At 43.4% G+C, this 12,463-nt stretch overlaps 1 protein-coding gene across 2 annotated transcripts in view; it reads left to right on the forward strand.

Moving 5' to 3' along the window:
* Positions 1–424: 424 nt before the first annotated feature.
* The window catches only part of stk32a (serine/threonine kinase 32A), a 48,324-nt gene continuing 36,285 nt past the window's right edge, over positions 425–12,463 (forward strand). Inside the window, exons 1-4 of one of the 2 annotated variants that reach the window (XM_053846926.1) lie at positions 425–641; positions 2,037–2,332; positions 7,366–7,421; positions 8,709–8,860. In XM_053846926.1, the coding sequence (XP_053702901.1) occupies positions 2,281–2,332; positions 7,366–7,421; positions 8,709–8,860 (260 nt within the window). In that variant the 5' untranslated portion in view covers positions 425–641; positions 2,037–2,280. The remainder of the gene's footprint in view (positions 642–2,036; positions 2,333–7,365; positions 7,422–8,708; positions 8,861–12,463) is intronic. The other variant, XM_053846927.1, reaches the window with a different exon arrangement.

The following is a 12,463-nucleotide window of genomic DNA, read 5'->3' on the forward strand; positions in this document are numbered from 1 at the left end:
AAAAAAAAAAAAAAAAAAAAAAAAAAGAAAATTTGATCGGTGATTTCCAGCATGCCACCACCAGAGGGAGCTGTCGGCCAGCTAACCGTCACACCAGCAGAGTTTCAAATTCTGCACGAATTTTGCCCAAAATTATGGCCAATGTTTCATGCTGTAGTCGTGAATTAAAACGCGGCTCCAGCAGGATGTTCGATTCTTGTTTTTTTTGTTTTTTTTTTAATCACGTGTCTCTACCTTAGGGCTGACATTCGGGAGGAAATGCGGAGCAACACCCAGCGTGGAATGGAAGTGTGACGCAACAATATGAAAGAGAACGGTCGTATTTTTAAGAATTGATAGTTGAAGGGAGGGGGAGAGAGGGGTGAGGGGGGGCAGCCCCCACCGTCTGGCTGCGTGTGAACGCGCCTGCAGTGGCGGACACATGCGGGAACGTGGAGGTCAGTCGCTCCCTCTTCCTCCCTAAAATCCAACTTTCATTTCTCCATCTCCGCATCAGCTGTCACCGTCTGGGATCCGCGGGGAATCCGCGTCGCCTGAGCCGGTCCGGTCCGGCGTTCGGACAAGTGGCTGTTGCTCTTCCTCTCTGCAGCAAAGCCCGGCTGGAGATGCGCCCATGTTCGGACAGCCAGCTGCGTCCAGAGGTAGGTGAGCACCGCGGCTCTCCGGGGAGCTCGACTGCTTCACCGGGTCCACGGATGATAGCGGTGACCTTAGAGTAGCGGCGGGAAGTGACGAGGGTTGCCATGGCCACCGCCACTTTAGTCGAAAAAAAACCCTCTCAGATGGGAAGAAAGAACTTTACTCCTGAATCAAAACAGTCGAGTAGAATGATTTAAACTTCAAGTCAGTGTAAAACTCGTAAAACACCTTCATCAGTGGAGGGCTACGTCTGGATCATGGGCCAAAGATGGCCGTTTGAGTGCCCCAATCTGGTCCAAAATATTTCTGATAATATTTTAAAATTTCTTTTGCAGTGTTACTTTTTATTGAATGGATTTCCCAACTCAATTGCGTCTTTAGATATATTTAGAAAAATATTATTCCAATGTATTTTTGCTTGAACGTCATGATCATTAGTAATTTCTACATATTTCTGATAAAAAAATCACAAGATATTTGTCACGTAATATACCAAACATTACCAAATATAAAACATAGAATGAAACATTTCCTGTGTTTTTTGCAACATGAATAACTAAAAAAAATTCACTGAAATAATTGACGAAAACGTGAGTGAGGCAACCACTAGTCTCAATTGAAAGAATCTGGCATGATGCTTATATTATATATATTTTGGACCTCATGTTCTGTGTGCACTTTGCCACAGTTTTGAGATTTTGCTTTCTGTTTTTGTCACTTAAAATTTAATCCAGCGAGAGATTCACTGTCTTTGGTTGCCATGTCCCTGCTGCTTGGTGTGAGGGGTGGGGGACACCCTGGACAGCGCTCCAGCCCAAGCTAAGAAGTGTATCGACACACAACCATATACTACGGTGGCTGCGAGGTGCAAAACATAACACAAAATGTCACACACTTTCACGAAACAAAAGACACAATCACAAAACAAAAATCGATCGATTGTTTTGCTCTGTGAATGTGTATTTAGTTTCTGTTATTGTGTGTTTTATTTTGTGATAGTACGTTTGTTGTGTCTGTGTTTTTAGAAATGAGTTTTGTTTTGCACTTCTCAGCCATCATAACACACACTCTCGTGTGTGAGAGTCATTGATGATCCACAATATGAGTACAGAGGGAGGAAACCTGAGTGCCCGTGAGAAGCTGACAGAAGGATGGGGAGTACAAACAAGCACCTACTCAAAACCTCGAGTTGACTAACTAGACACATAAACTGGGGTGGGGGCCACTGGCCCCTGATCGAATGCCATGGGGCCCATTAGCACAAGGTGTGTTTCAGTCCGACAGCTTTGAGTGGCCTTGCATGGTGGTTCAGTTCAAGTCTTGAGAGCTGTGTTTTCTCTCTTTGTCCCTCCCTCCCTCCCTCCCTGTGTGTGTGTGGTGTCATGTTTGTGTGGCAGCAGGTTAGACTCTCAGTCCTCAGAGGGTCACAGGCAGATCGCCCTCCCTCCCGCCACAGACGCACGTCTGCCTGCTGCCACCGCTGCTGAGAAACTCACAGCCTAGTTTGTGTGTGTGTATGTGTGTGAGAGAGAGATGATGCGAGAGGTGAAGTCGGCGAAAGACAAGCTGTAGATGCCAGTCCCCGAGTGTGAGATGAGCGAGAACTGAGCGCAGCCGACGGAGCATCTGACCAGGAGCAAGATGGGGCTCGGACAGTCCAGCAAGGCTCCGGTCACTCACGACTCAGACGAGGGTGAGTCTCTCTCAAACTTCTGTCCTCTGTTTATTGATCTGAATCAGTCTGGGAAATGAATTCCAGGCTGGCGCCTCCCGGAGGACGTCCAACAATAAGTCAAAGTGAATTTAATCACAAGTGGATTTCCCACCTATTTCCTTCGCCCAGAGGAAGTGACCACTGTCAAGCAAGGATTTTTATGAACTTTACTCACTAAAATGGAGTCATTCTGTCGGTGTGGTGCAGCACAATCGTCCTAATATCAGCACACGTGGTGACCTGCACCTGATAATGCAGTGAAACAGAACGACTGAGCATCTCAGAATATAGTCTTTGTGGCATATTATAAGTCACATTTGACCACAATTTTGTCAATTTTCTTAATGGGAGAGTTAAACCTCCTCACCGTGGACCATCTTTGTTCTGTCACACGCGGTAGCTAGCCATAGCTGAACGGTCGAAGCAGCAGAACTGAAAGGTAAAAGCCAATACTCTTGATGTTAAATAATAAAAAATAATAATAAAAAAAGCTGGGAAAAAAAGGAAGCACTTTGGCCTCTCAAATCTAAATAATTTCCAAAAAATAGTAAGTCTATAAATATACAGATAAAATTGAATTTAGTATTTTAAAATGAATATGAGAGTTAAAACAAAAACTATTGATCATCATATTGCTTATTAGGGAAAAACAGATAAATAAAAAAATCAATAACCTGGACTTCAGCAAAAACTGTACATAATAAATAAAAATGAATAAACATATATATATATATATATGTTGAAGAAAAGTCAACATGAATATGAAATATAAAGTCACTAGCAAATATATATATTATTTGGAAGCAAAATGTTTCTCTCTCCAGTCAATCCATCCATGTCTTCCTGTTTGACCTCATGTCCTCAAAACATCATCCATTCTCATTGCAACTGTCCCATCACTTATCCATTTCCACAACCACGAACAGACCATTCCTCATGGTTGACCCCGATGCAGAGCAGCACCTCGTGCGCGCGCACAAAAATGTAATGAGCTAAATGATTCTGCGGTTTGAAAGATGAGTGAGGTGTGGATACCTCCTGCGACTGTTCTGTCTGCAGAACTCAGAGATCACTTCTACATCCTTTAGCTCTAATCTCTCTTCAGTCAATAACAATAACTCGACACAGAAGTGTGCTCGTGCGGGCGAACCTTGTCCAGACAAGTCTTTCTCCTCAGAGGACCGAACGTCCCTCGTGCGGCACGTCAGTTTCACTTTGGTGTAGCCGGGAGACTTGTTAATACCACGTGCTGTGTTTACTGCTGAGCTGGCTTTTTCTGCGTCTGAGTTGTCCAGGCAACTGAGTGCAACAGTTTACATGTGACTGCTTTCATGAGTATGTGTGCATGTGAGGTTTCCATTGTCTTAGAGAGGTTTCAGGCGTGTCCAGATTTTATTGTGTGCACGAAAGGTTTCACTTGGTTTCATAGGTGTGCGACAGGTTTTCTGCATCTGTGTACGACTTGTGTGCGGTTTTGTGATTGCTGGTGATAAAACGTGTACTTTAGGTTTCATATGTGTAAATGAAATGTGTGCGATTCGGTGCTCAAAGTGTGCAAGGTTGCAAAGGCTGCAAGAGTAGTCACATATGAGTACTTGCTTGACAAGCGTGGGTGCAAGAGGGTGGATTAAAAAGTTGTGCGTGCGCAATACATACTCAAAAGTAGAGGTTTCATGTGTGTGGTTAAATTACATACATGTGCGAACAAATGACTACGACTTGTGATATCTCTGGCTACGTAACACGTTTGTCATTGTGTGCATGTGAGTGTGTTAGCTAACTGTTCACTAATGTGTGTGTCCATGTGACAGGCTTCATAGATGTGTGTACGACAAGTTTTGTGAGTACAAGGGATTGAATGCATGTGCTGTAGGTTTTGCTTGCGTAAAGGAAATATGTGCGATTCAGGTTTGAACAAGAGAGTCAAATACAAACATGATGCTCAACGATTCACATGTGTGTTCATTGTTGGGTGTGTGTGCACAACAGTCTTCTAATACAGTGTATGTGTGTGGTTAAATTACATGTATGTGCGAACAAGTGACTAGGACTTGTGATATCTCTGGCAACGTCATACACGTTTGTCATTGTGTGCATGTGAGTGTGTTAGCTAACTGTTCACTAATGTTTGTGTGCATGTGACAGGCTTCATAGATGTGTGTACGACAAGTTTTGTGAGTACAGGGGATTGAATACATGTGCTGTTGGTTTTGTTTGCGTAAAGGAAATATGTGCGATTCAGGATTGAACACGAGAGTCAAATACAAACATGATGCTCAATGATTCACGTGTGTTCAAAGCTTTGGGTGTGTGTGCACGACAATCTTCATGTACAGTGTACGTGTTAAATTTACATACATGTGCGATCAAGTGACTTCGGGTGAATTGTAATTCATTCCTCAACCCTCAACACTCCTTAAGGCAGCAACATCCCCAGCATGTTGGTGGCAGCATTACGCCAAAGTGCCGTTCCATCTGTCAATTCAGAAGAAGAAGAAGAAGAAGAACCACAACAAGAAGAACAAGAACAAGAACAAGAAGGGGGGGAGCAAGAAGCATTGACAGGATCAATGCCGTCTACAGCTGTGTTTATGTCTTTCATCTTTTATATCTCCATCAACCAAGAAAATACTTACATTTGTAGCTTGGTCTCTTTGATCCTATGCAAAGGATTCTGGGTATTCCTCAATACGGAGTGAGGTCCTCAGTCTTGTTCCTGAATTGAACCTCCTAAGAATTGGGCCAGTCCTTGCTCCTGCATTTTTGAGGTTTGAGGTTGAGGATGGAGGAAGGACACTCGTGATCTCTCTAGCTCGAGGTTTCACTCATCCATTGTACATGTTTGCTCATGTGTGCGTGAGAGGTTTCACCATCCATTTCCCCAGACCAGTCCAGTGAACTTCAACACCCGCCAGTTCTCATCACTCTCCTTCATGTTTTCATCGAAACCCTTCAACGTAATTACCCCTGGTGGCGGTAATGACCCTCACGCTGGCATCCATTAATAGCCAAACCTGGGGAGACCTAGTGTCGCTCCAGCACCAGTTCAGGCATCCGCACCTAACATCGGCGTCTGCTTCCTCACAAGCCGATTAACAGTGTCATGTCGAAACTGACCAGCAGATGAGTTTCCCGTTCAGATGATTCAATTCCCTTCATGCACGGATTTCAATCATTTCACGCTCTGTCACTCAAGTGCCCACCATCTATTACCGAACATTGTCCACGCCGCCGTTTAAATCTGGCATTCGCTCCGCTCTCGCTCTTCACTTTCTCTGGATCAATACGAAGCACTTCCAAAACTAGTATTAAAATATCCTTTTACGATGTAATGGCAGTCGAGATGGGAGCGGAATTGTGGCAATGAACGGAAGGTTGCTCATATTGTGTAGTAAAGGTTGGCTGAGTAAGAAGATGATGGATGTGCGAGGCACGTGCGAGAGTTTCTAAACATATGGCTGTAATCAAAGTAGTAATGGAAACAATCCAGCCGGTGTCTCTTGACTAACAGAGCGCGGCATCATCTGTCACATCCAATATCCCCGGGAAGTGCTGGAGGTTTGTGTACGGCCACTTCTATCCAACATGTTTGGCCGGATGAGTTTGGAAAGTGGGCCGCAGCTGTTCCATCCTCAAGGCAACGGTGACGGGGGAAAACCTGGGGCTCTGGTCGCCATGGCGACCAGAAACAAACAGCTCTATCCGCTACGAATTGGCAATAAACAGAAACCAAGGTGGTGTGTGCCGCCACATAGAAATGACCCGCAACAATCTGTTTCATATCCAAGATGTCTTTGACTGGAGCCCTGACCTGCCGTTGCCCCGGAGACTGACAGTCGCGATGTTCAGATGAGCTCAAAGACAATTCCCACCGGGAGTCGCTCAACCGTAGCAATTCCAGCGTGTCAAGACGAGTCATGACCGTACTTTCCGGACTATAAGTCACAGTTTCACTGGACCTACCTTAGAGTCAGGTGCGACTGCTGTACATTAAAATTTCACATGCGATAAAACATCACAACAGGAAACTGAATTGGATTAGATGACGGTTTTTGGTGTTTTAAAATGCATCCAGAGAGAAACATTGTGATAATAAAATGGCAGTGACAGTAACGTTAAAAAATGGAACCCCCTTGCTTCCCTGTTTGTCAGTCTCGCTCGCTTCAGGGCGACGTTTCGTAGCGATGAATACAAATGACCTTCATGATAAGAACGACCTTCATGATGTTACTGCTTCAAGCTACGGATTAAATATAAATTCCCCTCCAAAAATGTGACTTATAGTGAAGCGCGTCTTAAGTATGTCTTTTCATTTTTTTTATTTTGGACCAGTTCACCTTATACGACTGAGCCACTCAAAGTAAACAAAAAAATACGGTATATAGTTTAGCTGTTTTCAATCATTAATAATAATAAATAATAAAGTAATACTGGCGCACTATTAATATAGCTGCCATCATAGCAATAGTTGCTACAGCATTCAGTGCCCAAAAGTGATTGAAGTGATATAAGAAACTAGCAAAATTACAATTGTTGATGTGAGTAGCAATATTAGCAACACTAACAATATTGCATTAGCATTTTTTTTTTACCTAGAAGCAAGAAGTTTTCACTTGAAAAACACAAATTGTAGCTAATGTATTCGTCATTATTGGTCATTTTAGCAACAACTGAAATTGTGAGCATGGTTGCACAAGTAGCATGTTGTAGCAACAGGTGCTAATAAGAGGAAGCGCAATGGTGAGTAGCCAATATGCAAATCACAATAACAGCTACAAGTGCTACAAGTAAAAATTGTGAGAATTGGCGGCAAAAAATGCGATAACAATATGTAGCTGACTAAATGCTAACAATGGTCGCAAAGCTAGCCACTGGCTAGGGAGAGCAAAGTCTGAGACTCTGCGCTCCAAAACATGATAAAAGAGTAGAACTAGCAGCAAGCTAGCAGCATGATAGGACGAATAGGATGTTTGACAGTCGGTCATGTTTGTGTCTCTGCTCTCTCTCCGCAGTCAACTTCGACCACTTCCAGATCTTGAGGGCGATAGGAAAAGGAAGCTTTGGAAAAGTGAGTCACAGTTTCACTAATCCCACTGTCGTAATCTGTGTGTGGCGACATACATTGACAGCATGCATTTTAAACACCACGTAGATTAAGTACGTTGGATTTGTTGGCCTCAAACGACTGAGGATTCCATAGCTTCCGCTTTGGAGACGTGACACAAATGTTCAAAAATGTGAAACTAAGTGGCACATCTGAACTGCAGGGACAATGATTATGCTGTAGACTGAAGACTTAAATTCTAGAATTTTGCTCAGTGCTAGTAGTAAAAAAGTTTGTCAGTGTTTAAACTATAAAAAGTTAAATCTTAACTGAAAAAGAAAAAAAACCCAAACACAATCGGGTTTGTTTATAACCAAATGACAAAATTAATAACAATAACAACAAAATGACAATTTTGTACGTAAAAAAGAAAAAAGTTTTTACACCAGAAAGAGAAGTCAATTGTAGTGAATAAATAAATGAAATGTGTAGAAAAAGAAATGAATAAAAAATGACTATAACGCCAAGATTTTGTAAAAAAAATCACGACTGAAAATGAAAATAAATAATAGAAATAGAAATGGAAACTTGTTTGTCTGAAAATGTAGATGTAGATAAATAAATATGTCCATAGAGAAATGTTGTAATTTTAAGGATGAAAAAGAACTAAATGTGGAAAAAAAAGCAAAAATAATAAAGTATAGAAAGTCTTGCAATGGAAAGTGGAAACAAATGTTGAGCTCAACAGCAGAATAGTAAGTTGAAAAGAAAGTGAAAAATGAAAGTAAAGTATATAATAGAAAATATATGAAAGGAACGTGTACAGTAGAGAAATACAAGGATATATGGAAATACATGACGGTAAATCTGCTTGGTGAATAACACATGAGCTAGAATAATAGCGTCGTCATTGTCAGGACACACACTTTCTCACACCCTCCCAGCGTGAGCTCCATCCAGCTGCAGATTCCACATCTAATCACCGCCGACAAGCTGTTGGACAGAGGAGTCATGTGATCAAGGTTCTGCTGATTAACCGAGCCAGCTGCTCCACAGATCATCGCAGCTTTCAGAAGACGACGGTCGAACATGGAAAATCTCAGAGAAAACACACCAACTCCAGTCATCGACCTGTTGTGCTCCAAAAACAACTGATCAATAGACTGTTTGGCAGCCTTCACGCCCTCCTCATTTCACCTCGTGCTTTTGTTTAGTATCGCAGAGTTTGTCATCTTTATTGAGATTCAAATCAAGCTGCTTCATACTTATGGTTTGGTCGGCATATTTATTTCAAATACATTTTTCCCTCAGGTGTGCATTGTTCAGAAGAAAGACACCAAGAAGATGTACGCCATGAAGTACATGAACAAGCTGAAGTGTGTGGAGCGAAACGAAGTGCGCAACGTGTTGAAAGAGCTGCAGATCATGCAGAACCTGGAGCACCCGTTCCTGGTCAACTTCTGGTGAGTCACCCACAAGGCCTCTCAAGTTTGACTCTGCCGCCGTAGGTACACGTTGTGTCCGCTTGTGGAATGTGTCCTAGCGGTGATGTCACATCTGGATCAGATTTTTTTACAACTTTTTAATGAGTAAATGAGTAACTTCTTTATGAGTTTTCTACAACATGCAAAACATGTAGAGTGGCAAAGTTGCAATGTTCAGGTCATTTGCCAAGCATATCTTCCACTTCCTGGTCTGACGATGAAGGTGTCATGCTCCGCCCACCCGCCATCCCCCTCAAACTCCGACACATCTCCACTATCATCATAGGAGAAAAGGACTGGAGAGTTATACCCCGACCTGTTGCTTTTATGTCTTGGTCAGATTACACGACATCGGTCCGATTTTTCCCCAAATTTGTCGTGACCAAACATCAGATCAGTTTTCGAACAGTTGCACAGAGTGACAGGGAGAGAGTTGTGTCATGTGACATCCTTCCCGACCTGTCATTTGTCGTTACGTCGGTACAGTCGGATGGTTCCACCGTTGACGTTGCCATGGAGATCACGAACACGTCAAAGAAGCCCAGAGAGGAGGGAAGGTGGAGCCAAGATACGCAGACCAGATTTACGAATATGTCGAAGCAGAATCCAAATCTGATGAGAAGATTATTGAGTGAAAAAGGCGGACATAGCGGAGTCATTGCACAAGGCTCGTGCTTTTGCCTCCTTCTTCTCCGTGAAGGCAAGTCCCAAATGCATTGTGCAGTCAAATCCCCAAACTTGGCTGACACAGTTGTTGTGACAACCAACTGCATGCCTTCGGACGCCGTGTGACATGGTAAATCATAAACGCCAACAGTGGAAAAAAAAGTATATTTTGGCCATTCGGCCGACCAAAATGCAGAGAGGCTATGGTCGTAACGTAAAGATCATGTCACCTGACCAAGCCATACGAGATATGTGGATGTTCCACTGACCTTCAGAGCCTAGTTTCTACTCTCAGACAAGGACGTTGAAGCAGTAATGCGATGGGAAAACAGAGCTTATTTTCTGAGTAAAATGATCCTGAATATTGGTGAAATGTTTCTCCAATCGATTGATGCATGTTTATGGTCATTGCTTCTATACAACAGACTATTTTCAAAGCTTGTTTGGTTTCGATCACCTCGCACTCTTATACACCTTTTATCTCCCACCTCCAAAACTCTCACATTCACTTTATTTCACTATTAATGCGCTCTCATGTATAAAATATGTAAAAAGAGAAACTCTCTGGAGCATGATGTCATCGATTCCTGCCCCGAATTTACCACCGTTAACAACCAGCTGGATGATTCTGAAGTGCAGTCTGAGCCACCCGTTTGACTTTTATGGTGACGGCCTCCTGACAATGAAAGCAAGACTGTTCGGAGAATCAGCCCATTAAACCCTTCACTCTGGATAGAGTTGGAGTCCAGAGCGAAGGGATGACGGTGAAGAGCACAATTAAATCATCCACCCACTTTACATGTTGCGCGACGTAAAATGGCTCACCGATCAGGTGTTATGGACAGAAGGACTTTCCCTTTCCTCGGAACAACCTTGCACAAACAGTGGGAGCTCATCTATGACTCATCAGCTACGGTGAAGTAATTCAGTCATAACTTGAAAGTCGACGCTGACTGAGGACCAGGAAGCCTTGAGATTCTTGATAAGCTCTGCTTATAGAGATCCGGGTTGAAAGGCATCATTCAATCTTGATAGGGCCTCCCACTCGCCTGCTGCTGAGAGGAAAGCCACCTTCTCCTGAGCGGAGAGGCAGCAGAGGAACGGACCAGTCATCGCTGCCAGTGTCCGGCTGAAGGGTGACGTGTGGGCTGTCTGAGGTCCTCCATCCAAGTGTGTCGTATCTATACGCCTGACAGTTACTCTCCTGCAACTTCAGGTGTATTACTACTGAACTGTTTGGTACAAAGTAGCAGTCAATTACATGAAATCTTCTTGTCGCCCGAGCCAAGCCTCATTGAACATTTCAGTCTGCGTTTTTTTTCGTATTATTAATCAATGTTGCGATTTCATTGCGTAAAATAAAATGTTCCAAAAGTCGGCATCGAGCTGGAAAAAGTGTTTCAGGAAACAGACAACAAGACGTCAAATATCGATGAGCGTTTTGTGGACTAGGGTCACTAAGGTGACGCAGAAGTCAGCCTTCCGTGCTGGATCACGTTTCCACTGCCGCAACCTGATGCAGTAGGCACTTTATCACCAAGCTGTGCAACACATTTAAAAAAGAAAGGTTGGGATAAGGGTTAAGAACATGGGGTGGCGCTGATGGGCACATAAGGTATTCTATTCTTTGTACTTGAATTTCCTGTGCATCAACATGCAACATCCAAGACTGACCTCTGAGTCGCCTTTGGACACAGTAGTCCAGTTGACGATAGTCAATATGCTCTGCCTCAACAGTGGAAATGTGTTGGTCAAGAATGGCTCCATTACAGGGCCACCATTGTGCAGCGTTTACTTGTAACACAAGTACTGTCAAAAGTGATACAGTGGCACAGTAAAAGAGTGTTTTGCCTAAGCAAGACTACCTTGCCTCATGTGAATGTGTGTGAGGGCTGTGGCTACAGGCAGCTACAGCTAGCTAGCCTCCACGCGTGGGACTGTGGCACTGTATGATTCATGGTTTCTATAAAACGCTTTAGGTGTCATTAAACTGCTGTATAAATGTAAGTCATTATTATTCATGATTTAAAGCTGATTTATTGGTGGAATATTTTTGGCCTCGCCTCCATGGAAAGCTATAGCAGTCTATTAATTACTGCTTTGAGGAATTAAAAAGTAAAGGAGGGAGGCTCATTAGAGAGAAGAAAGTCTGCAGTGTACAAACAATGGCAATCCCCTCATCTTTGCTTGACTGCATGCTGTGTTGGACAAAAAAAATATCGGAGGGTAATGCAGCGTGAAGCTCCTTTGGACGGGTGATTTCCACCAGAGATGTGCTTGGGTCAGCGCTGCCCACGCTCCCAATCTCTCTCTCTCTCTGCTCTTCTGTGTCTGGTGTTGTGTTGAGCTGGCGCAAGCTTAGATTGTCCTGAGGTAAGCGCTCAATGTCAGAAACAGAGAGATTACCTGGAGGCAGATGAACAGCGCCGAGCCAAGTCCATGCAGAAAATGAGCTTTTAGTTTGGTCGACCTCTGGCGCTCGCTCGCCGTTTTTGTGCTTCGGCCTTTGTGCGTCCATTCTTTTTATAGCTTTGCTAGTCCTGCCTCCCTTTGGAAATCACCAAGGCGGCACAAATGAGCAAAACACAAGCAGCTCTGAAGACTCAAAAATACGACTGAAGCAGATTCCCATCATCTGGAGAACACGGTTTCATCACATGTAGAAATTGATATTTGGGGTCAATAACCAAGAAGGCTTCAAGGAAAGTAATGTGGATAGTGGAGCCGCTCGGACACCAGGGAAGTCCTTTATTAGTGTCAGAAATGTATCCCCTATTCCGAAGTCTGCCTAAGGCCACACCCTATAACCCGAAATCTGCTAGGATAGGGAGATCCCATAGTGTCCGGATCTGTTGGGTAATGGGACACAAGTTACTTGTGTTGTTTTTGGCAAAAGAAGAACCTTCCATTTGTTGT

This window comes from Synchiropus splendidus, chromosome 17 (genome assembly GCF_027744825.2).
Source record: "Synchiropus splendidus isolate RoL2022-P1 chromosome 17, RoL_Sspl_1.0, whole genome shotgun sequence".
Lineage (NCBI taxonomy): Eukaryota > Metazoa > Chordata > Actinopteri > Syngnathiformes > Callionymidae > Synchiropus > Synchiropus splendidus.